General features: G+C 40.4%; 1 protein-coding gene across 5 annotated transcripts in view; it reads left to right on the top strand.

The window, feature by feature from the left end:
* Positions 1-5,549: 5,549 nt before the first annotated feature.
* Positions 5,550-26,537, top strand: part of FRMD5 (FERM domain containing 5) — a gene marked incomplete at both ends in the record, with an annotated part of 339,888 nt that continues 318,900 nt past the window's right edge. For all 5 annotated transcript variants that reach the window (XM_082649519.1, XM_082649518.1, XM_082649517.1 and 2 more), the window contains one exon: positions 5,550-5,651. In XM_082649519.1, the coding sequence (XP_082505645.1) occupies positions 5,550-5,651 (102 nt within the window). The remainder of the gene's footprint in view (positions 5,652-26,537) is intronic.

The raw sequence follows: 26,537 nt of genomic DNA, 5'->3' as shown, positions 1-26,537 counted from the left end.
ATTGATTTAGAACAATTAACATAGAGGTATGTTCTGATTAAGTTCTTGAACTTCAGGGTTAACTATATAGAGCCTTCAGCCATCTTAGAAGAAAAGAAAATCACCTATAGTGGAAAAATTTTGACTCAACTCAGACTTCTCCATAGCAAATGTCAGGAAAAAACAGACATAGGAGCCATGGCTACAAAATTCTGAGAGAAGGAACGTGAACAAAATGTGAGCCACAAGTAGTATTTCTGTTCAAGTATTTGTTCAAGGCAACAGGCAGACAAAAGAAGGACTCAGGGAATGTGGCCCTTAAGCATTCTTGAACAAACTACTTAGCAAAGAAATCTCACCTATCAGGATGTGAATAAAAATAAACAACCCAGAATGATGTTGCTAAGATAAAAGGATTGGTGGTAAGCACTGAATCTATTTGAATACAGAAGTGAGACTAAACAACTAGAGTAAATATGGTTGCCAGAAGCTGTTAAACCCTGACAAAATAGAAATAATATAAGCCACAAAAATTGGATGTTGGTGTACAGAGGGTGGGAGGAAGTAAAATAATGTTAATTATTTCATTTTCTGAGCAAGTAGTCAATTGACACTATTAATCAAGAAATATGGGCTATTCTGATTTCTCCTTGTTTATATATTTTCTTTTCCCATATTTTTGGGCTATTTCTCATGTCTTTGCTGCCATGCCCCTTTATATCTTTTTTAAAACCAACGTGCATTGAATATTAATCTACATAAACTGAATACTTAATAAATGTTGCTGAAGTAATTTTGTAGACTGCATGGGACTGTAAATTCTATGAGGATGGAGAATATGTTTTATTCATCTTTGAATTCTCTCAGTACCTGGCATAGGGACTTGCATATTGTAGATCACTAGTAAATTTTTTTGAATAAATGAATTAATTTGCTTTGTTTCATATACATTTTGTTGCTAGAACAATGGCTGGCTGGAAATATAAGGAAAATGAACCATAATTGGAGAATATGATAAAGGCTGTCACCCATATCTGAGAGACCTATTATAAACGCTTCTGATGCCTCATTAAAGACATTCTATTGTTTTCAGAATGCATTTTCCCCCCAGTAAATAATCTCCGTTTGCTCTAATTTAATTATTCATACAGCTATAGGAATGATCATTTCCAAACACAGATCTGATCCTGTCACTTCTCTCCTTAAAAACCTCCCATGCTCCCCTACTGTCTGAAAAACAGAATCCAAATTCCTAAGCATGGCATTGAAGGTCCTATATGATCTGGCTTCAGTCCATCTCTTTCCAGCCAATTCATCTCACATGTTGTCCATCCAGGGGTACTTGCAATTTTGGGAACATGCTATACACATTTGTGCTTCTATATCTTTGCTCATGCTGTTTCCTCTACTTAAAATGTCACTTCTCATCGCATATCCTTCTCTTCTCCTCCTGTCTGCAGCCATCATGACACTACTCCACTCCTTAGGACCCAACTCCATTGCTTTCTCTGTTAGGCTTTGCTGTCTCCCACGCGTAAATAATTGTACCATTTGTTGTTCTTCTGCAGTAATTCGTTCATGCTCCATGTATCATATTATACCTAATTGTACATATATTGAACACACTCTCCTAGATTGTGAACTTCTTGGTTTGTACATTTCCTTTTCCCATGTTCTTTGGTCTGTGTCTTATGTATTCTAGAAAACTGTCACGGAGTATGTGCCTGACACATAGTAAATGCTAGATAAATGTTTGTAGTTTGGAATTTAAAAACCACATGCATTTCTTATATTTCCATATAAAGATAATTCTTTTAAGTAATGAGGGCTAAACTGAAAATCCTAAGGGTTGGTAGAAGGTAGAAAATCTGTCTCTTAAACTGTGGTTTTCTGTCCTGATAAAAGAGAAGCCTTCAGAGGTAGACTGCTCTGGGAAAACTCTGTGAATTGTTTAGTTCCTCAAATTAAAGCAAGTATACATGTATTACTCTTGGAAAACTATAAAGTAACCATTAAACTGAATGTAGATGCTTTAGGCTGAGAAGCAGTGCTCCATTTGGATACATAAATCTTTGTGTGTAGAGCAGGAGCATGGCTTCCCCAGACATTGTTGCAGAAGAGAAGAGAACTGTTTCTTTCTGTTGACTTAGACCATGTATGTGTCAATATATTGTTGTTTCTGTAGAGATGTGGATATCCTTGTTTGAGCCCATGCCCTTAGGAGAACAGATGCTGAGAACTAAAGGATATAGGAAAGCAAAGACAGGCATGATCCTTACTGTTTCCTGGAGAAACAATTACGCAAAGGTACTGAACTGGCTTTGGTGAGGCTCTACCTGTAAAGACTGAGGACCTACATGTAAAGACTGAATAACTTAGTCTTTGTGAGAAATGTGCTGCTGCTGGACTGTTATGTTCTAAGGTGATAACCCAGTTGGGTCAGAGATCAAGGTCACACCCCTGGGGATGTAGGGTGGGGTTTCCTCTGAAGGAGTAGATATTCCCATGGTTAGTCATCCTAGGGAGAAGTTGCACCTGGGACAGAAAATGGGAGTTTGAAAGTGGACCTTTAACTGGGTGAGGAGAGTTGTTTTCTTCTCTGAGCTTTACAGTGGTTGGGCCCGTACGCTCAAGACATGGTTAGGAGAACTCTTGATTGAGAGGGGAGATGTATGGACCCAGACATATGGACCCAGGCTGGAAACTCAACAGTAAGGCAGGCCTGATCTAGTCCATAAGGGCTCTGAGAGTAGCCATGTCATTCTTATGTTTGTGATGTCCTGGGGAAGAGAGGGCACTGCCCCTTCCTGCCAAATCCCAAGGCAATGCTGAAGATTGCATTGGCTGGAGAGAGCTCAGTGTTCCAGAACATCAGGGTATGGGACATCTGAAGCAGAGGCAGAAATAGTTCAGTTATTTCAGGAATATGTGGGTGACAGCACCTCTCCTGGGGACTCCTCCATAGTAGAGAAGGGAGAGGAACTCTAAAGGGGGCTGGCTGACATCCTGATAATTTGGAAGGTGGGAACTCAGAAGTATTGTAGTTGGGGTTTTTTTGGGGGGGAATTTTATTTCAAATATGACCTCCTTTATAGTCAAAAACTTGAATGCTATGACACTCTGATTCTCAAGGACATATGAGGCCTTTTATTGAACAAATCCTTTCCATCTTGGGCATCCTGTTCAATAGACTTGAGAAAACCAAAGGTAAACAAAGTATTCCTCCATTTGATTTTATATGAACCCTCTCTTTTTAGTTCCCCTTAGGCCTCTGTTCTCAAGTCTTATTGTAGAGGCATACAAGAAACCAGAAACCGATAGATTCTTGCTTTTCTTCCATTATTTGTCCGTCCTCTGTTTTCTTTACAAAGTGTTCTGTTTCAGAGAGTAAGGGAGAGTTTTAAGTTTTTTCTGGATATTATGCATAAGCATGGATGAGTATCTGACTGGTCTTTCAATGAGGAGAACATCTAAGCTGACATGATTTTCTTAGGCTGAGCAGGAATGTTATTTGATGCATAGGCATAGCAGCCACAATCTTATCCCTGTTGATTGTATTTGTGGTCATACTTTGAAAAAAGGCTGCATTCAGTTCTGTAGAGCTTTTCTGGATTCATGGTGCTTTGTCTTTTTATTCTGACAGCTGATTATTTGCATAACTTGTTAAAGAGGCCTCCCTATCATCACATTACTGGCTTTCCTCTAGCTTTTTGGATATTTTTTCTTGCTCTCTTAGATTTTACATCAAATAGCAACTTTTCCTTCAACAAAAGTTCTGCCTGTCTGAAATCTTTCATCATCTTCTCTCAACCACACAACAAAGCTGAACTCTGTAGAATATCACTTTGACACATTAATAATTGCATTTGTCTCTAAGACCTTCCTGAAATTCTCTTAGTTTCTTCTCTTGGGGTTTAGATGCTGTACAGTATCTATCAATTCCATTTACTTCATTTAAAAAACATTTATTGAGTATTACGTTGCAGGCACCAGGCTACCTGCTGGAGCTATGAAATAGAGGAGCTCACATCTGGTTTTATGGCTAGAATACTTGGCTCACTGCTTCTAGTTTCTAAACTAACTCATCCAGGATTGCATTGAGAAGAAGAACCTCCTCTTATGGCTCCTGAATGCCATAGGGGAGAATGTAACTAATGAGGAGAGCAATCCAGGTTACTGAGGTGATAAGCAATCCAAGATACAAAGAGGGGCAGGGTGGGTCACATGCAAAAAAAAAAAGGATAAATTCTGGAGTCCAAAGACACTAGGGAAGAAGCATACTTTAATGGTCGGGCTTTTTTCTCAGTTAACATTGGGTTTTATTTTTGTTATGTTATACCTACAACCAACAGTGTAAATGAAAATAACAGGAAATTATGTGTATTTCATTATTTTCAATTAATATATTTATTACAGCATTAACGTTGTTGATTTGATCCTTTTGTAACATTTCCTTCCATCAAAATTTTTTGAGGGAGAATACTATCTCTTAGTGAAATTTTTATAAAGAACATGAGGTCTTTAGATATGAGGTCAGAGAAGGCAGGAGACAATTTTTTTTCTTTGTGATGTATACCTCCTTACATACTCTGGCGTTTTGTTCAGGAAGTATGAAGACACGATAATTCTAGTTCTAAAGGTGTAAGGAAAGGGTTGATCTTTTCCTCTGTATTATACCGGCGGAAGGAGCACGTCTCAGCCTCTTCCTTTTGTCTTCTGAAAATAAAAGGAAGGAGGCAAAGGGTGTTTGAGTGGAGGGTTTTCTAGGGGTTAAACCCTGGTGCTTCAGACCCTCTGCGAGCCCGGCAGGTTTTCCTTAAGTAGCTCCTGTAAAACAGATGTTCTCCAAAATAAGAGGGATGGAGCAGAGGAGACCGTCGGGCTGCCTTGCGATACAGCGCAGGTGGGGGTAGCCGCCTGGTCCAGAGCCGAAGGTGCTTGCATTCTGCAGGTGCAGGGATTGTGAGCTCTCACCGCTCCGGCTCCCGAGAGGCGAGAACCGAGGTGTTGCAGAGGGTGGGACTTGGCCCCTGAAGCAGAGGCCAAATGTATTCCAAACAGCTGACAATGATCGAGCCGGGTGCCCACACCTGGTCCGGGGGTGGGGAAGTAGCATCTACAGGAACCGCAGGGAGAAAAGGAGCCCCTGGTTTGGGACGCCAGAGGGCTGGTCCGTCTTATCTCGGTCCGACTGCTTTCCCGTGATTGCTTCCCCAGCTTGTCCATCATCGCAGTGCCCTATTTCTACTGGCTCTACTGTCTGCCACTCGGTTCCGCCGCGCTGACCCCCATTGGGCCCCTCCGGCCGAGGCCCCGCCCCACGAGCAGGACACGGGCAGTAGGGCGCGGAGGAAAGAGAGCCGGGCGCTTGTTCTGGGCTGTGGGGAGGCGGTGGCGGAGAAGGAGGAGGAGAAGGAGGAGGAGCTGGGTCAGCAGGAGGCAGCGGCGGCGTCCGCGCTGGGGTGATGGTGCAGGTGCTTGGGGCCGGTGCGGAGCTGCCTGGCTGAGGGGCGCCTTGTCCGGGGTCCGCAGCGCCGCCGCGTCTCTCCCGGGGGCGGGTGGGCGGGAAGATGCTGAGCAGGTTGATGAGCGGCAGCAGCAGGAGCCTGGAGCGCGAGTACAGCTGCACCGTGCGGCTGCTGGACGACAGCGAGTACACCTGCACCATCCAGGTCAGTGCCGCGCCGCCCCGCCCGCGGGACCCCCTCGTCCCCCGAGTCTGGCCAACTTGGCCCGCGCCCGCGCGTCGCTCCAGACCCCAGCGCTTTGTCCACCCCTGGCTGCGGCGGACGGCCCCGGTGCAGGGCGCCTCTGCCTGACCCCCAGTCCGGGGCTGGGCACTCGGAGCTCGGCGCTGCTGAGAGGCGAGTCCTCGCGTTCTGGACCCCCACCTCGCTCCCTGCCCTCTCCCGAGGTGAGGACGCTCTATCCTGGCTCCTCGAACCCGCCGGTGTGGGGAGCACCTTCCTCGGGCGTCGGGAGCGAGGCTCTTTCCCCGGCCGCCCCGTCGGGGGGCGCAGGTTTTGACTCTCCGGCCCGGCAAGGACGGCTGGCGGCTTTTCTTACATCTCTTTGGCTGGAACGATAATGGTGTATGTCATAATTTGCCCCCCGCCCCCCCCCCCCCCCCCCCGCCCAGCATTTGTGAGTCAGAGCTCTCAGAAGGTAGAATTGAACGCGTAGCCCATGCAGAGTGGCCTATTGAAGGGGATACCAGCCCTCCGGGCTTTAAAGACTTAGGTCCCCCCTCTGGCCTTTCTCTCCCCAAATCTTATTCAGTTGGGCAGTTCTGGGGGGCGTGAGGTAAAGATTTAGCAACAAGTCTCAGCGATTTGAGGGTTGGCGTTGGTGAGAATCGGTGACTTACAAAAAAACGCCAACAATACGGTAAGGCTGCACAGCATTTCTTCAGAACCTGGTATTTTTGAAGGGATTTTTACAACCTCTCGCTGCGTGGCACGTCAGGAGTAGTAGTCTTTCCCAGGAATGCAGTCACAGCCCTCTTCCTCCTTTATAAAGTAAGAGATAGAAAACATTAACAATGCTCCGGTGTTTAGTTCACCAGCCAGGAGGATCCTGCGCTCACTGCCGAAAACTGCCCTTTCTGGAGAAGCAAATTGAGCTGGACCCAGAGGGTCTCACCTGATCCCTTGCCTTTGCAGCAAAAAACCCGAGAGGGCTTCTCACCTCAGATGTGGCAGACAAAAACTGACGGCCGGGGTCCTACTCTCTTTGTCTCTTTCCCCGCCCCCCTCCCCCATTAATTTTTTTCGCTGACAATGCTCAATAGCGGAAAATAGCGGTGGGTGAGAAAGACGTTGGATAGTATATGAGAGCAGCTGCTCTCTGCTGACTCCGTGCTCAGGTCAGCCTTCTCTCCACTTTCCTTATTCTCCCACCTCCAAAACCAACTCTGGGCATGAGTGCTGACTGCTGCCAAAGATCTATGAGGGTAGAGAAAGAACAAAATCTCTTTTTCAGGCCACTTAAATACAGATTAAGCAGTCATAAAGATGCTAGCCATCAAGTGAAAGGATTTTTGTAGTTGAATATGATGTAGAGATGTTGTGTATTATTTCCTTACTGAATGAGTGTCATGCTACTTTTTGTTTCTATTGTATCTTTATGTGTCATGTACAGTTTTTTTTTGTTTGTTTTTTGGTGGGGGACTCAGGAAACAGGGATTGAGTGGACATCCTTACCATTTGAATACATTGTGCAGAGCTTTTAAAGTCTTTATTCTTTGTTTTAAAATTTAAAGCATTTACACAATAGCATATCAAGGGCAGTGTGAGATTTAGACTTCATGAGTCCTAAAAATACTTTTGGGATATATGGTGAAATAAAATTTCTGGGACAGATCATTAACTTTTGCCAAGATATAAAGTACAAATGAAACACAATTCATGTCACCTGTCCATTTAGTGATAACCTTGTGGTTTTCAGGTATCACAAAAAGGCAACTAGTTATTTTTCCCAGATAGTGGAAAACCCAGTTGGCTTATTGGTATTATACTTGTGGGTGGTTTTTATTACTGTTGCGAAAAATATTTTTAAGTTGAGGAGGACTTATTGGATTTATGCTTGCTATATGCTACTATGGTTGTATTTATTTTCCTGCTGGTCTTATTTTACATGATTACAATTTAATATGTTATAAAAATGTAGGCCACTTAAAAAAATTAAGCTTGGTGTAATATGACCATACTGTAGTAAGTGTTCACTATCTAGATATGTTAATGATTGTGCATTGTGATTCTTGCATGAAATTTAAAAAACACAGGAATTCTAAACTATATGTAATATTGTCATTCTTTGGCACTACTATTGTGAATTGCTTTTGTTTTTACCCACGTGAGGAAATGTGGAAAATAAGACAATATTTTACGTGAAATTAATATTTTGCGCATACACCTTTTTTTGAGCATTAGAGATTGAGCTTTTCTTAGCAACTTTTCCCGCTTGTATATTTCTAGTGTGTGTGTGTGTGTGTGTGTGTGTGTGTGTGTGTGTGTGTTTGTTGGGGGGGTGGAGAGAGAGAGAGAGCGCGAGCACATATGCGCTTATTTGTCAGACATTGGGCACAGGGTTTTTTAAATCAGTATGTGAGCTACTTACTGGGTTAAAGCAGTATTTACAACATTTAGGAATTGCAGTACTGTATATTAAAAAAAATTGGTGATAATTTGACCTCCTTTTCCTAAAAGTATTGTATGGCATATTTTTCTTTAAATAAGGTATTTATTTTAGAAAAATTTCAGTGCCTCTTGAGATCATCAGAGACCACTTAGGATATTACAGAATCAGAAATGTATCACTGGGTTAGAGTCATAATAGCTACATTTGGTAAAATTTGGTAAATTTCAGTTGTAGGAAATTCTATCAAAGTGTTGGTCTAGCCTCTCATATTGCAGCAGTTATACTGATCTGGCATTTAGGATGTGATTATTAAGGTAATGAAAATGCCTTATATCTTCTCAATGAAGGTTGCCACAGTTACCAGACTATTCTTTTATTCTTTCTGATATGCGAATGTAGTTGTAGACCATGAGAAATGAAAGTATACATAGGAGGGTTGTAGTATAATTGCTCCCCTGTGAAGAACATTGTTAACAGCTCCCTGCCAGTTTTGAAGGTCATTGCCTCATAAATGCAGATCTGGTCCATATTTTTCACACATCTGTTTCATTTAAACACATATTTATTTACTTACCACATTTACTATCTTACTTTGTTATTTTATTTGGGAGAAAATAGGAAAAACGAAAAGGCTACCTACTATCTTTGAACTCTCCGAATGGAGTCATTTAGGTGCTTAGGCATGTAATATCTAAAGAATAGATTTTTAACTATCTTTCAGGTTATAACAGCTTATAAAATATTAAGAATATATTGCAGAAATGCCAGTAGAAATATGTATTGAAAAATATATATTGCCAAGTCAGAATATTAATCACTTTTTATTGGTTATTGCTGAAAAGTAAAGCTACCCTAGAAATGAATTTGATTTTACTGGGAACACATTAAAATAACAACTGATTAAGCAGCTAGGTTAGATTAGTTTTTGCAGTTAAATAAGGTGCAACCATAAATGAAATGTGTGTGCAGAGGCAGTTCTAAGTGGAACCAAGATGTGGATTTGATTGTGGCTCAGCCATTTAGTAACTGTGGGACATGGAGTAAGGGAGAGAATATTGAGGGAGAGAACAAATGCATTGATCCTTGCACCTGCCAGGCACTTCGCGTGTATTATTATCTCATTTACCTCACATCAGTGTTATGGATTGATTTTATACCCATTGTACCAGCTAAAGAAAATGGGATCGTGGATTGGTGGGAGAGCCTATATTTGTTGAATGGATAACTATGTACTAGGCTTTGTGCTAGGTGCTTTGCTTATACCTTACATCAGCCGTTGAGAGGTAGGTGGTATTATCCTCCTTTTACAGATGAAAGATAGTCCCAGATGACGGAACTTGCTCAAAGCTAGTAGTTGGCTGTACTGTATTTAAACCCCAGCCCTTTTGTCTCTAAATCCCATCGTTATTCCCTCTATCCATTCTGACTCCTTAAGTTACTTCACCTGTCTGTACCTTAATTTCCTCATCTATAAAATGGAAATTTAATACTTATTTCACAGTAAAGAGAAAGTTATTTGGAGATATCACTACAAATAATAAGGAACATTTAAATAGACTAATATACTGTACTTATATTGTGCCTTATTCTATTCAGTTCAGAAATAGAATTGAGAAATGTTTTACTTTTTTAGAAAAATAATTGAACTTAAGCTGTAAGTCCCCGTAAAATGATTTCTGATTAATTTCAGTAAAATTGTGAGATCCAAGACTGGCATAACTGAAATCTTTATTAGAACTCTTCTTTAAAATCAAGAGTTCAAGTTTGCTTTCCTTCTATTCTACCAAGTCTTTGGCTTTAGAGAGGCATTTATTGCTTGGACTGTGATTTGTCTTTTCTAAGAACTTCTGCTTCTTGGTAAGTGGAATCCTTGGTTTCATTAATGCAAAAAGGATGTTCTTAGAGAATTAGGATAATTTTATTCACAGAGAAAAACACAAGGCTGTTGTATTTTCATGAATATTGGTTTTTAAAAACTTTATTTTAAAAAGTAATTATGCTGTCTCAGGATCTCTGTTACAATAGCAAGTCAGTTAGAATCTAATTCTTAAAACTAAGTTCCAAAATTAGCCTTCTAGGATCCTAAAAGCACTTGTATTCTGTTTCTTAATTTGTATATTAAAACATTTATTGTATAAAACTAATGCAAATCAGTCTTTTCAGTACAGAAGGTAAATTCTAGATGTGTATTTATGCTTTCATTCTTTTTCTTTTTGAAGAAGTCCTGTTTAAGAAGTGTCATTGGCATCCAAGAGAAACCTAGACGCAATCACTACAACAGATTTTACTCAAGGGTATTTGTATGAACTTGCATTCTGTTAAGTGCTTGGAATGAGTATGCTAGATGAGGCAATTCAACATAGTGTACAGAGCATGTGATTTTGAGTCCTCTGTTTATACATTGTCCAGAGACTCGTGTATCATGTCTGTGATATTAATATCATATTTAAAAAAGGAAATGTTTGCCAAAATAAAATCAGACAACCTGAAGGCAATAAACAGTCATTTTTCATATGTTTGTAATGGTTTATGTGTAATTCTTAAAATGTGTAATCCAAAATAAATAGCAAGGCATTAGCTTTAGAGGCAATTTACCAATGATATAATAGTTACTATATTAAAATATTTTGGATTATTTTAAGAACTTTGTTTTCTGATAGATTATACTTTAGAATTTATAAAGGAGAGAGTAAGAGGAAGCTATGAATCTTAAACCCCAAGAATCACAGCACCTAGTTCAGTGCCTTACATAGTTCAGTAAATACTTTTTCTGATTTGTTTGTGCTACATGATTGCTGTGTTAACTACAACACTTTAAAATTTCTTCTGCCTGAAAACAATAAACATTTTCTAACAATCGTGTAACCCTTTTTGTAGTTTCATCCCATCCCATTTCGAACCGTTTTTCTCTGTAACCCCTCTCTCTCTGGTGAGAAGTACAGTATGTAAATGTGGTATTTTATGAAGCCTGCTAACTTTTTGCAGTTATCCTTTGTTGAATTAGTGGCGCTTCAGCCCACAGCTCCTATGATTTTTTTCGTTTGTCTGTTAGGATTTCAAGCCTTTCAGGTGCCCTCACTTCCCCCATCTCTGCAGGTTTAGAAGGCTTACAGCAAATGAATACTGTGTAGTACAGTGCTTCATGGAGCGTTAGAGGTCTGGCAGAATTAGGGTATTGAGCATACGGTTCACCACAGCCACAGAACCTTCCTGCACTCCTTTCCTCCAAGTCAGTACTACATAAAGCAACCTCCTCACAGACTCGTTTTCTAACCTGTTATCTGGACAGGAAGTGAACCATGCTTCCCAATCTGTTTCTAAATATGTCTATTTTATTTTATTATTTTTTAAAATTTATTTATTTATTTGTTTTTATTTTTGGCTGTGTCGGGTCTTCATTGCTGTGCTTGGGCTTTCTCTAGCTGCAGAGAGCGGGGGCTACTCTTCGTTGTGGTGCACAGGCTTCTTATTGTGGTGGCTTCTCTTGTTGTGGCTCACCGGCTCTAGGCGCACGGGCCTCAGTAGTTGTGGCTCACGGGCTTAGTTGCTCCGCGGCATGTGGGATCTTCCCGGGCCAGGGATTGAACCTGTGTCCACTGCATTGGCAGGTGTATTCTTTTTCTTTTTTTTTTTTTAACATCTTTACTGGAGTATAATTGCTTTACAATGGTGTGTTAGTTTCAGCTGTATAACAAAGTGAATCAGCTATACATATATCCCCATATCCCCTTCCTCTTGCGTCTCCCTCCCACCCTCCCTATCCCACCCCTCTAGTGGTCACAAATCATGGCAGGTGGATTCTTAACCACTGTGCCACCAGGGAAGCCCTATGTGTATTTTAAGTTGAATTCATCTTCTCTCTGGTAGCCTCATCTGTAACATTCTGTTGGACTCTGCAGATCCTGTTTCTTGGAGCAGCCTCCTGTGGGTCACTCTTCCTCAGCTGTGCCTAGCCAGAGCTTGTACAAGATATGTGAATATCATGGAGGATTGGCAGCAACCTTATAGCTTCTGTATCTCACCTACATGGTGCTTAGGGAGGAGGGTGCTGCTCTCCAGGAGGCCCAGTGGCAGTTGTTGCCCCTCTGTTTTATGGCCTTGATCCTTGGGGCTCAAGCCAACCACCTCAATGGTTTTCTTATGCAGCTGAGAAATTTGGAGAGTGCTGGAGCATCTCCATCCTATGCTGTACAGTGAGTGGTATTTCCCCTAAGAAAGCAAAACACCTTGTCATACGTCCATCCTAGCCATTGAAGCAGGCCTTCCATTCCTTTAAGACCCTAGGCCCTGGTGGCCAATAGAACTTTTGAAGCTTTTACAAACATTTTACATATGGTAGAGCCAAAGAAAGACTAGGGAGAGCAGTTTCTCTGGGAGGATAATCCCCAGATTTAAATTATGGAACTCTTGCCTCCCAAGGCCATCACGTGACGCTCATTACTGTTGTCAATATTTTGAACAAGATAGGCCCCTGTATTGGTCTTTCACCAATTATAATTACTGTACTATTTCTAGGGATGGTGTTTTACTCTGTGGTCTTTCCAGCTTAATTGCATCATATCCTAGATTTGGAAGGTAGGAACCTGTAAGGAATCTTAGGTTCAAATTCTCTAGGCTTTTGCTTGCTACTGTCAGAGTAAACATCAACTGTGTGAATCAAGTCCTCTAAGGAGATCCTTCCGTGCCATGCTCATACAGGCAAAATAATTGGGCCACATGCTTGGCAACCACTGAGTTTGTGTACAATAGCTCCATTCACTTGTCTACAGAAAACACCCCTTTGACAGTGATTATAGCTTTCATCCCCCTCCTCTACTTCTGACTCCCTGCATTACCATGACCTCATCTGTTGGTCTGTATTTAGAGGCACTCTGGACCACTCCAGAAATGCTTTAGGACTTGTTCTTGTATGTTAAAGATCATTTCAAGTTAGGCAACGACTGCCCACCAGGGGAAGCCATTCAGGATCAGGACCAAACCTAGCTATTCTTATGCCTTATTTGAGCCATCTTACTGTGTCACAGCTCAGGGGTTTTCTTCCTTTTGTAGAAATTGTGAACCTTGTGAAAAGCAAGGAGAATAGAGTGGGGGGGTTAAACCTTCTCAGTGGTTTAAAAGTGTGGTTCCTGGATGAGCAGCATTAGTTTCACGTGGGTACTCGTTAGAAACGCAGATTCTTGTCCCCACTGCAGACCTAGCAAATCGGAAAGTTGGGGCCTGGAACTCATCAGTTTAAGTCTTTCAGCTGAGTCTTATGCTTGCTGAGGTTTGAGAATAGCTACTACTTGGTCACACAGATATTTAGTAGATAACATTGATGAGTATTGTTGATTGACTGGATATAAAAAATGAGGGAGAAGGAGAAGCCAAGAGTGAATCTCTTATTTCTGACTTTTGATTTATTTCTGAATGGCCTTAACTGATTCTCTACCCTTAAAAGGTAAAAAGTTATTTGCAGATATGCATATGTCTTCAAGTGGGCAGGATTCTAAAGATGGTTTATAATTCCAATTTGATGCTCTTATATTTATTGGTTAGTTTTATTTTTTGTCTTTCCTGACCTACAAACAATATGATTATTTCATATTTGTATACTGTTTTTCAAAGAAATCTTCACAACTTAAAGCACTGGGGGAATAGGAGGAGTAAAGCTCCCTGTCGTCCAAGGACTTACAGCCTAGAGAGGGATTATAAAAATGTAAATAGCAAACTATAAAACATCACAGAATTCAGGGCTAGGACAAGGTGATATGCTGTGGCAGCGCACATGTGGGGGACTTGAAATTAAATATTTCTCAAAGGAGGTGAGATTTGAACTAGGTCATGAAAGATTGCCAAAAGCAGAAAATGGGCTGTGCGTATGGGTAAAGGGCATTCCAGGCTAAGGTAACAGCAGGCTACTTCTAGGTAGAAAAGCTAAAAATGTAAAGCCAAGTATGCTTAGTCTTTCCTTTACTATGTTGATTTGACTTACTCTGGTACAGTTGAGTCAAACGACAGAAATCTACTTGCCTAGGAAAAATTACTGTCAGCAAATTTCAATCATTCTTGACGTGCTCAGAGGAATCAGTCTAAACTAAAAATAAATGCATAAAGCTGGCAATGAATTAAATCTAATTCCAAAACTGTGTAACACAGATTAAGATTCTTCACAAAGCAATGGCATCATATAAAGAAAAGGTAGATTGGGATATCAATCTTAATTCTGTGACTGCAGCAACTAAGTATGAATTTTATTTTCAAGAGACGTCATCAGTTTAGTTATCTGACAAAAAAAAGAGGGTATCAAATTCCAACATTCAGCTGTTGTTTGAAAATCCTTTGACTGATACAGTGTAGCCTAGACTGTGCATTAACAGTTAGGAAATGTAACCTGTGGAGCCCTAAAAGGCACTTTTCAGCATCTCTATTCCCAAACCTAAGTGGCCACCCAAAATAGCTTTTCTGGAGGACAGAGGAGTGCTTCCCTGGATTCTCGTGTGAGCCGCTGCCTGCTGGCTCCAAAGTTCCCAGCCCTACACAGGGTGCACTTTTAGCACTCAACACAGTGCCAGGCTGGAGCTTTGGGGATGGGAACCTCCAAGAAAGCACTGTTTGGCATTTGGGCAATCAATGTTCGGCAGAATGCCAATGCTAATAGGTTATTTTGCTCTGGAAGAGGAGAATAAGGAGGGATAGTCTAAAGACTGATGAATAGGGGAATGACTGACAATACAAGCACTCCATTTTGTTGGCAAGTTTAAGGAGGCTTGCTGTGAAATGGTATTATGGGAGCCAGTTAAATTAGCAAAGGCCCACAGGCCCAAGGCCTGAAAGAAATAGTGGTACCTCAAACAGCATGCCCTAGGGCACACTCAAATGTCTGGCCACTTTCATTGAATTTGTGGTAGGAAAAAGCCAAATCATTAGGAATCTTCTCAGTCTGGTACTCCCTCCAGGCACTGCATAATCAGGCAAATTATCCTTTGCCTCTAGGCAGGTGCACAGCCTTATTTCTCTATAGCTTGATTTAACTCAAGGGCCTCTAGTCTGGGTCCTAGCCTAATTCTGAGGACACCTAAGAGGAAGAGTTGGCTTCAGGAGTCCCAGAGGATTCCAGATACTCTAGTGAGGAGGTGCTACTAAGATTCTTATTTTGTCAAACATGAGCCAAGCAGGTAAGAACATTGATCACAACACAAGGAAGCAGAATTAATCAATTCACCTAAGGATCTCAAGTACTTCTGGGGGATAATTGAGGCTGGAGAAGGCATCCAGCCTGTCCTGTTTCAGATTTTTGCCTCTAGAAAGATCTAAAAGCCCCAGGAGTTATTACGGAATTGGAGGTTTGTACGTCCGGAGGACCTATGGACTAGCAATGATGTGGGGGATGTTATAAGACATGTTGAACCTACAATTTCACAGTATACACTCATCTGTACAACAGAATATCCCATCAGCTCTTTGGGAGGCCACTCAGGAAATTTGGCTGTTGAGAGATAAAAATCTGATCAAAACAGAAGGTAGTTCCAGTCCTACAGTGCAGCTTCTTCAATCTATGTCCAGTTTCAGGTTCTGGTACCTGTGAAGTAGGTTAAAAAAAAAAGTGAATGAGAGTTTGCTTGGTATAGCTGTAGGACATAAGTTACTGAGCTAACTATTGTAATGTCAGATTTTATAAGCAGAATAGCTAATCAACACTTTCTTTGCTTATTTTTAAATACACCTTGGATAATTTAGACAAGCTTGTTTAAATGAATACCCATAGTACAGAAAGCACATCTAGGAATTGTCTTCTAATAATTTTTATGGTAAAGGAGAACACATATTACCTGTATTCCAATTTTTGATTTTGGGTATACTAGACAGTCTGATTATTCTAAGGAGACAGATAGAATGCTATTATATTGTCTTGCTGCAAATTAGATCTTTTAGTGTATCATTATAAAATATTATGGACTATTCCTACTAATGTATCTCATATAAGATACCTTTAGCTTCTGGTCAAAAGAAAATGACAAAAGAAGTAGAAAAACTTTACTTTCTCTTCTTGGTTTCCACAATTTTATTTCCTACCATCTTTTCTGACATGATAGCTCTTCTGTCCATCTCTTATTATGTCCTCTGTTTTATGCTGATTTATACTTTGGGCCATTCATTTAATACAATCTCTTATCACCACTTCTAATTGGCATCACTGCCAAGTTATACCTTTGCTTATGGTCAGATTCTTTGTGTGGTGGCCACACCTTCTGTTGGTGGGGGGAGGTGTTAAAAAAAGATATAATCATAGTGTATGTATATATACACTGAGGCATAATGTGATCCATATCCTTTAATTTCATTATTTAACACAAAAGTGTATATTTTAGTTAATTGGAATTTGAGACAAGACAAACAAATGAAAGTCTGTATTGTATAAAATGGTATCTTGAGGCTGGGCTGAGTATTATGTGTTTAGAGTTTTCTATTAACTTTTTTGCAGTTTTTTATACTTAATGAATTAATAGACATAATGAGACTCTATGTCTACTGTGACTTCAGGTCTGGTTCTTAGGGAATGGATGGACATGGTAGGGCTGCCCATGACCAGGAAAGTCTTTACTCTGGACAGCTAAAGTCAGTGAAACTGGATGGAGAGTTAAAATAGTTGACTAAAGGAAGAAACAAAAGATTAAAACCAGAGAAACAGTCGGGATAGAGCAAGATGAGCCTTAAGCAGAAATACCTGGTCAGAATTTGGAGGGAGAATCTGGAGAAGAAAGTTGGGGATAATGAAAGAATATTGAAGATCTGTGGGTTGGCCAAAAAGTTCTTTCAGGTTTTTTCTGTAACATCTTACGGAAAAACCCAAACGAACTTTTTGGCCAACCTGATATTTTTTGTTGTTTCAGCTGAATGTGATAGAAGAGCTTAATGGTTTAAAGGAGGCCTCTGGGCTTGGCCCCCATGTTGGGGTGATGTTTAAAATATTCAACAATCAATGAGTCATGGTGAATACCCACCTCACTGACCAAGACTCTGCCAGAGGGCACTGAAGTTGGGTCTAGTGCCCTCTGCTGCGCCAGACACTAAATATTTAGTGCTGAATCATGGGAGGTGGGGTTGGGATTGGTCCCAGGGCAGAAGGGAGAAGCCTCTCAGGGCAGAGGCTATTTGCCAACTGATAGAGAGAGATTTCAACATTTTAATGACCGGCATGGTCTTATCGATAGCACACCAAGCTGAATTCACTCCTCACTCCCTCAGGCTTCTTCTGTTAGGTGGGATGAGATGGGAACTTCCAAGAGGCCACAAGAGCTCAGGTGTTTCTGAGGTAAGATAGGGATCTGGATGAGTTCAGTTTTCCTCTTTGAACTCTAGCCTCAGTGATGGCAGGAATCAGAGCTCCTACATTGCCTTCCCTGGCTCTCCATTTGTGCTTGCCAGATATGGGGTCCCTAAAGGTCCAAGTTTTACCCTCCTGCAGAGTGGCGAACCAATTCTGACCTTTCTCATGCTTCCAAAATGCACCTCTGATCATTTTCTTTTTAAAATCCTTCAAGCTTTTCCCATTGCCTACTGGCTTACAGCCTTTTAGCTTGGCATAGGAGGTCTTCCATCATCTCTCTGCTGCCTCCCTTCCAGCCTTGTCTCCTATCATCCTCCATATGCATTTTCTCCTGCTGCATGAATCATCAGCCTCTCATTACCTCCTTATTCCAGGGTAGACTCACTCCCCAGTGTTGCTGGGCAGTGCCTTGGGGGACCTTATTGTAGCACTTACCACATTGAAATGTAAATGTTCACTCACATGTTTTCCTCTCCCTAGACTGAACTGTTGGAAGGGCACAGATTATATCTTTGTACAGTTAGTAGGTAAGGTCTCATGTTGGGGCCCAAGAAATGTTGATAATAGATGTGCATGAATGAAAAATGTTATCTCTGATAAAGGGGATTATTAATAATGCAAATGTAAGGTTACCTCTGACTTGAACTAAATAGATTTTTAAAAATGAACAGTGATTTCCCTGGTGGGGCAGTGGTTAAGAATCTGCCTGCCGGGCTTCCCTGGTGGCGCAGTGGTTGAGAGTCTGCCTGCCGATGCAGGGGACACGGGTTTGTGCCCCGGTCCGGGAGGATCCCGCATGCCGCAGAGCGGCTGGACCCGTGAGCCATGGCCGCTGAGCCTGCGCATCCAGAGCCTGCGCGTCCAGAGCCTGCGCGTCCGGAGCCTGTGCTCCGCAATGGGAGAGGCCACAACAGTGAGAGGCCCGCGTACGGCAAAAAAAAAAAAAAAAAAAAAAAAAGAATCTGCCTGCCAACGCAGGGGATCCGGGGGTGAGCCCTGGTCCGGGAAGATCCCACCTGTGGCGGAGAAACTGAGCTCATGCGCTGCAACAACTTAGCCTGTGCTCTGGAGCCCACGAGCCACAACTGCTGAGCCTGTGTGCTGTAACTTCTGAAGCCTGCGGGCCTAGAGCCTGTGCTCCTCAACAAGAGAAGCCACCACAATGAGAAGCCCGTGCACCACAAAGAAGAGTAGCCCCCGCTCGCCACAACTAGAGAAAGCCCGCATGCAGCAATGAAAATCCAACGCAGACAAAAATAAAATAAACAAATAAATTTATTTTAAAAAAGGAACATATCAGATTTTCTGGTCTTTAGAGATACGTTATGGTGACTTCAAAAGGTGGTGATTTAGTGGTGATGGTTGCACAACTCTAGGAATATACTAAAAACCTCTGAATTGTACACTTTATAATGGTAATCTTACGTTGTGAATTTTATCTCAATTCACACGTCAATTTCTTGGTTTTGACAGTGTACTGCAGTTATGTAAGTTACCACTGGGGGAAGCTGGGCGAAGGACACATGCGACATCTTTAAACTATCTTTACAATTTTTCTATTATTATAATAAAAAGTTTTAAAGAGTGATTAAATTAGTTTTCCTGAGCAAATATGTTTATTATTTAGTTAGGATTTATGGTTTAGAATGACTGTAGAAAGTTTTCTCACTTGATTGGGATCCAGTTACTGTTTTTTATTTTTTTTTTTGAGGTACGGGGGCCTCTCACTGTTGTGGCCTCTCCCGTTGCGGAGCACAGGCTCCGGACGCGCCGGCGCAGCGGCCATGGCTCACGGGCCCAGCCACTCTGTGGCATGTGGGATCTTCTCGGACCGGGGCACAGACCCGTGTCCCCTGCATCAGCAGGCGGACTCTCAACCACTGCGCCACCAGGGAAGCCCCCTAGGATCCAGTTAGTTTACAAAATTACGTAGGATTATTTATAAGTAGATAGATACATTTTAACATATGATACTTGAAAATACAGTAAGTTCAATTATATTCTAATAAGATAAATTAAGGGTTTAGAAATATCTCAGTAGTCTTTTTTGCATCCTTCTTTTTCCTGTGATTTTCTGTTCCTCTCCTTATAATGTTTCCCTGACATAATTAATTACAATTAAAATGAATGTACTGACAAAGTATGCATATCATAAATGGTGCCATTCTTATGTGTTAGAGAGTTATGTAATGACCATATTATGTATCTTAATTGTAATATGTGTTAATTGATCCATTTAAAAATTTATTGAGTACTTAACTGTGTTTCTGGGCTCTGTGGTAAGCACTTTATATGCATTCTTTCATTTAATCCTACCTATTTAATAGAAAATATTATTGCCCCTAGTTACAGATGAGTACAATAAGGCTTAGAGATGTTAAACAGCTCCCCCAATGTTACACAGCTAGTCAGTGTGGGAGCTGGGATTTGAACATGGGTCTCTGACCTCAGAGTTGTTCTAACACACTGCTCTGTGATGAAGCAGGCAGTATAGTCCAATGGGGAAAACACTGATGTTGGGGAGTCAGGAGACCTGTGTTAAATGCCTGACTCTGACTGGTTAACTTTGAGGCCTTGAGCAGGTAACTTAAGCTTTAAGATGCAACTTAACCTCTCATCTGCAAAATGAGGAGGCTCAAATAGAAGACCCCTCAAGTCTCTTTTAGCACAGACATTTGTCCATGGCTCAGTAGTGTTTTTCTTTGTGTTCCCTCTGTGAAGGATATTCTTTATAAATGCAAATGTTCCTTTTAAAGTAAGAGATGTCAAAAAAGAGGTTGGTGACTGCTTCAGTCTATTATCTGGCCCTAGGTTTTGCAGAACACAAAATATAGTTTTATCTACTCATTCAACACATTAGATTCTGGGGGATTGACTCATGCTAATCAAAGTCATAAGAATTTTTTTTTTTGTAATCCAGAATCTGTTTGTTAATTATATAGTAGGGTACTGAATACTAGTTTCTGTCATTGTAGGCACTTCTTTTAGCATCAGAGACTTTGGAAAACCAAATTAAAAGCTTTTTTGGAAGGCAAAGAAAATCAAATCGTTTTGAGGGATATTCTTCTAGGTTGTGTAAAAGCCTTATAAACTATCTCTGCTCCATACTAGAGTTCTAGTAATGATGTATCTACCAGAATCAGTTTTTCTATCTCCCTTGAGAAGTACTTACTAAATGCTGATAAAGTCTTCTCTTTAGCCCTCCCCCATTTCATGAAGATTATGCATTAACATGTACATATGTTAATAATACATCTTCAAATTTTCTTTTTCTTTTTTTTTTTTAAGTTATATCCAGTCTAGAGGATACTCTGTTTACTTTGATTAGGCTTAGGTGTTTCTCAGGACTCTATTTGAAATGCCATTTTCCCCCCTAAGTTAGTGGACTTAGCCAGAGAACTTTCTTTAATTTTGTCTGTATTTCAGAGGGAGGCCTTTTTTTAAACTTTGATCTCAAATTTTAAGGGGGGTTCTGCCATAGTCCTCATATATCACTCTATCATAGACAGTATTATCTTGATGACATCAATAGGAGGCATACTCTACATATGCTATGCAATGTATTTTAAAGGTTTCCACTATTTTTTTGCTCTCAAGTTTCCAAATAGTGTTTTCTGCATTTTCTATAATGTAAACTTGCCTTTTATAAAAGTCAGTACTTGATTTACATAGACTAAAAATTCACTCTTTTATAGGTGTACAGTTCTTTGAATTTTTTTTTTTTTTTTTTTGCGGTACGCGGACCTCTCACTGTTCTGGCCTCTCCCGTTGCGGAGCACAGGCTCCGGACGCGCAGGCTCAGCAGCCATGGCTCACGGGCCTAGCCGCTCTGCGGCATGTGGGATCTTCCCAGACCGGGACACGAACCCGTGTCCCCTGCATTGGCAGGCGGACTCTCAACTACTGCGCCACCAGGGAAGCCCCTCGGTAAAGGTTTTAATTTCTTCATCAAATCTGAATGAGATCCTTGCTGGGTAGAGTAATCTTGGTTGTAGGATTTTCTCCTTCATCACTTTAAATATGTCCTGCCACTCCCTTCTGGCTTGCAGAGTTTCTGCTGAAAGATCAGCTGTTAACCTTATGGGGATTCCCTTGTGTGTTACTTGTTGTTTTTCCCTTGCTGCTTTTAATATATTTTCTTTGTATTTAATTTTTGATAGTTTGATTAGTATGTGTCTTGGCGTATTTCTCCTTGGATTTATCCTGTATGGGACTCTCTGTGTTTCCTGGACTTGATTATTTCCTTTCCCATATTAGGGAAGTTTTCAACTATAATCTCTTCAAGTATTTTCTCAGTCCCTTTCTTTTTCTCTTCTTCTTCTGGGACCCCTATAATTCGAACCTTGTGTCCTTTTGTGGTCAGTCTCTTCCCCCTTCCCTGGATCTGTGTCAGCCACTAATCTGGTTTCTGTCCTTATGGTTTTGCCTCTTCCACAATGTCATATAAACAGAATCATACAATATGTAATCTTTTTTTTTCCTTGCGGTACGTGGGCCTCTCACTGTCGTGGCCTGTCCCGTTGCGGAGCACAGGCTCCGGACGCACAGGCTCAGCGGCCATGACTCACAGGCCTAGCCGTTCCGCGGCATGTGGGATCTTCCCGGACCGGGGCACGAACCCGTGTCCCCTGCATCGGCAGGCGGACTCTCAACCACTGCGCCACCAGGGAAGCCCAATATGTAATCTTTTGAATCTGGTTTCTTTCACTTAGCATAATGCTTTTTTGAGATGCAAATTATATATCATAAAGTTAATCTGTTTAAGGTGTACAATTCAACAGTTTTTAGTATTTTTACAGAGTTGTGCAGTCATCAGCATAATCTAATTTTAGAACACTGATATCACTTCCAAAAGAAACCTTGTACCCATTAGCAGTACCCTATTTCCAGTCTCCCTCCTTCCAACTCTCTGCCCTAGGCAAACTCTAATCTACTTTCTGTCTATAGATTTGCCTATTCTGGACATTTCAAATAAATGGTATCACACTATATATGGTCTTTTGTAACTTTCACTCCCTCTTCCCAACTCTCTGCCCTAGGCAAACTCTAATCTACTTTCTGTCTATAGATTTGCCTATTCTGGACATTTCAAGTAAATGGTATCACACTATATATGGTCTTTTGTAACTTTTACTTGGCATAATGTTTTTGAGGCTCATCCAGGTAGTAACTTATATTAGTACTTCTTTTTTATTGCCAAATAGTTTCCCATTGTGTGGACATATCACATTTTGTTTTTCCATTCATCAGTTGATGGAAATTTGCATTGTTCCACTTTCTGGCTTTTAAAAATAATGCTATGATCATTTATGTACAAGTTTTTGTGTGGATATGTTTTCATTTCTCTTGGATATGTTATGAACATTTGTATACAAGTTCTTGTGTGGAAATATGTTTTTATTTCTCTTGGATAGATACCTAGGAGTGAAATTGCTGTGTTCTGTGGTAACTTGATGTTTAACGTTTGAGGAATTGCCAAACAGTTTTTCAGAGTGACTGCATGAGAGCTCCAGTTTCTCCACATCCTCTCCAATCATCACTGTTGTCTTTTTGATTATAGCCATTCTATGAGTGTGAAGTAGGATCTCATTGTGGTTTTAATTTGCGCTTCCCTGATGACTAAAGATGCTGAATATCTTTTTATGAGTTTATTAGCCATTTGCATATCTTTTTTGAGGAACATCTATTCACTTTTGCCCATTTTTAAAATGGCTTGTCCTTATTATTGAGTTGTAAGAGTTCATTATATATTCTGGATGCAGGTCTTTTATCAGACAGATGATTTACAGATATTTTCTCCTATTCTGTGAGTTGTCTTTTCATTTTCTTGATGATATCTTTTGAAGCACAAAAGGTTTTAGTTTTGATGAAGTACAACTTATCAATCTTTTTTATTGCTTGTGCTTTGGGTGTCATATGTAAGAAATCACTGACCTAACCCCAGAAAATTTTCCTGTATTTTCTTCTAAGAGTTTTGTGTCAACTCTTACATTTGTGTCTATGGTCCACTTTGAGATAATTTTTGTGTGTGATATGAGATAGGGATCTAAATTTATACTTTTACATGTTGACATCCAGTTGTCCAGCAGCTTTGGTTGGAAAGACTATTCTTTCCCCATCAAATTATCTTGGTCCCTTTGGTAGAGGCTCAATTGACCATAAACGTATGTGTTTATTTCCGGATTCTTCTATTCCATTGATCTATCTATATGCCAGTACCACACCACTGTCTGGGTTACTTCAGCTTTGTGGTAAGTTTTGAAATCGGGAAGTGAATCCACCAACTTTGTTCTTTTTTTAAAAAAATTAATTAATTTTATTTTATTTGCTTTATTTTTGGCTGTGTTGGGTCTTCGTTGCTGCATGCGGGCTTTTCTCTGGTTGCGGCAAGCGGGGGCTACTCTTCTTTGTGGTGCGCAGGCTTCTCATTGTGGTGGCTTCTCTTGTTGGGAGCACGGGCTCTAGGCACGCGGACTTCAGTAGTTGTGGCACGTGGGCTCTAGAGTGCAGGCTCAGTAATTGTGCCGCACAGGCTTAGTTGCTCCGTGGCATGTGGGGTCTTCCCGGACCAGGGCTCGAGCCTGTATCTCCTGCATTGGCAGGCGGATTCTTAACCACTGCGCCACCAGGGAAGCCCCCAACTTTGTTCTTTTAAAAGATCATTTTGGGGACTTCCCTGGTGGTCCAGTGGTAAAGAATCCGCCTCCCAGTGCAGGGGATGTGGGTTCAATCCCTGGTCGGGGAACTAAGATTCCACATGCTGCGGGGCAACTAAGCCCCCATGCCACAACTACTGAGCCTGCGTGCCTCAACTAAAGAGCCTGCGTGCTGCAAACTACAGAGCCCATGCACTCTGGAGCCCACGCACCACAACTAGAGAGAGAAAACCTGCACGCCACAACTAGAATGTAGCCTGGTGGAAGGAAAGATTCCGCATGCCGCGACGAAGATCCCGCGTGTTGCAACTAAGACCTGACGGAGCCAAAAAAAAAAAAAAAAAAAAGATCATTTTGACTATTCTTAATCCATTGCATTTCTATATGAATTTTAGGATTTGCTTATCAATTTCTGCAAAAAGTCCGGGTGGAATTTTGATAAGAATTGCACTGAATCTGTAGCTCAATTTGGGGAGTGTTGCGATCCCCTTAACAATATTAAGTCTTCTAATATATGAACATAGAATGTCTTTCAATTTATTTAGATTTTTTAAAACAATGTTTTGTAGTTTTCAGCGTAAGCATAATGCTTTTGAGATTCCTTCATGTTACTGCATGTATCAGCAGTTTGTACCTTTTCATTGCTGAGTACTATTCCATTGTATGGATAGAGCACAGTTTGTTTATCTGTTAACCAGTTGATGGATATTTGAGTTAATTCTATTTTTGGCAGTTACGAATAAAGCTGTAAAAGATATTTGCATACAGGTTTTCATTTCATTTGGGTAAGTACCTAGAAATGGAGTTACTAGTTGTACATAAGTGTGTGTTTACCTTTATAAGAAACTGCCAAACCGTTTTCCAAAGTGGTTGTACTATTTTGCATTCCCACTGGCAATAAATGAGAGTTCCAGTTGCTCCAAATCCTGAGCAACACTTGGTATTATTAGTCGTTTTTTTTTAAAAAAAACTATTTTGATAGTGTAGTGGTATTTCATTGAAATTTTCATTTGCATTTCTCTAATGACATATGCTATGGGACATAAAATTCATGAAATCCTAGACTTTGGGAGTCACAATAAACATGAAAGAGTTCATTACTGGTTTTTATGCAGTGTTCTTCAGACATATCTCATGGGCTGTCTGAGGCTGGGGGAGTTAGGGGACTGAGGAGCATTCTGATTGGGTGTGGATCTGAGTTCCCTGACCAGAAGAGCTCTACTTTTATCATTTTTTATATTGAATTTCCATGTAACACGTCACTAGAAAAAAGATACCTCTGTGAAAAAAATAATGTTTGAAAGCTAATGAACTCACTCTCTTTTTTAGAGGACAAAACTGAGACCAAGAGAGGTAAATTGACTTAAGCTCATATAGTTAGTTTGGAGTAGGCTCATAATCCAGTGATCTTTATTCTACATTATATTATCTTGTCATAAATAAAATTCTAGTATTTGTTGGCCCATGGAAGAATTATGATAAAAAGCATCATCAAGATTTATTAAAATCATAAGTATTTAAAAAAACAAGTTTCTGTTATGCTGAAAAATAGTACATAGAAACTAAGTCATCTTTCATGAGTTAGTTGCACTAAGGAAGTGTTTTTTTTTCTTTAGGAAACCAGTTTCTAGTACAAAACCTTTTAAAATTATGTGCTTGGTTTCTAAGTGGTGTAGAAAATGTGGCACTACTGTCAGAGGTTACAAATGACAGTACATTATGGAAATAGGTGACGGAACAAGCAGGGATTTGCCTTGGGGAAACAGACATTATATTTTCTTATCAGTTTTGACAAACACCGGCAGTGGCTCATCAATGTTGAAAGGGTAAAATTGAATTCATTAGGCGCAATCATAATGGTTAGAATAAGTTATATTTTATAAGAAACATTCAGTTCTGAAATCCTTCCTTTATTGAGGTTTTTCTAGAAATTACTAGAGTGTGAAAGCAATTCTCTATTGATAGTTCTGAGATTGGCTGCAGGACTGATGAGTAAGCAGTGCATGGTTAGATTGAGCAGAATTTTATTAGAATGCCTTTGGTGGATTTGAGTAGAAGTTTTATTTAATAATGGTATTGTGAAAGGTGCATCATATTTGGATTCAGAAAACTTAAAGTCAAATCTTAGTTCTGCTTCATACTACCTCTGTGACCTTGAATGAGTCACTTCTGTGACTTTTTCATTTTTTAAAAAAATTCAATTAGAAAGGATGACAGTGATATCTGCCCAGGCTACTTCCCAGAGTCATATGAGGAGAGAAAAAAATAAGAAAAACATATAAGGTACTTTGTAAATTTTAAAGTATTGCTCAGCTATAGTATTATTATAAATAATAATTTTTAGAATTGTGATATACAAGGTTTTTAAAGTGGTTTTTCTTCCTGATATTTGGCCACAATTTACTTGCATTCTTTTTTTTAAATTGAAGTATAGTTGTTTTATAATGTGTTTC

This window comes from Grampus griseus (genome assembly GCF_964374135.1).
Source record: "Grampus griseus genome assembly, chromosome: 2".
In the NCBI taxonomy this organism is placed as follows: domain Eukaryota; kingdom Metazoa; phylum Chordata; class Mammalia; order Artiodactyla; family Delphinidae; genus Grampus; species Grampus griseus.
Note: the sequence above shows the minus strand (reverse complement) of the source record. Positions and strands in the feature narration are given on the sequence as shown.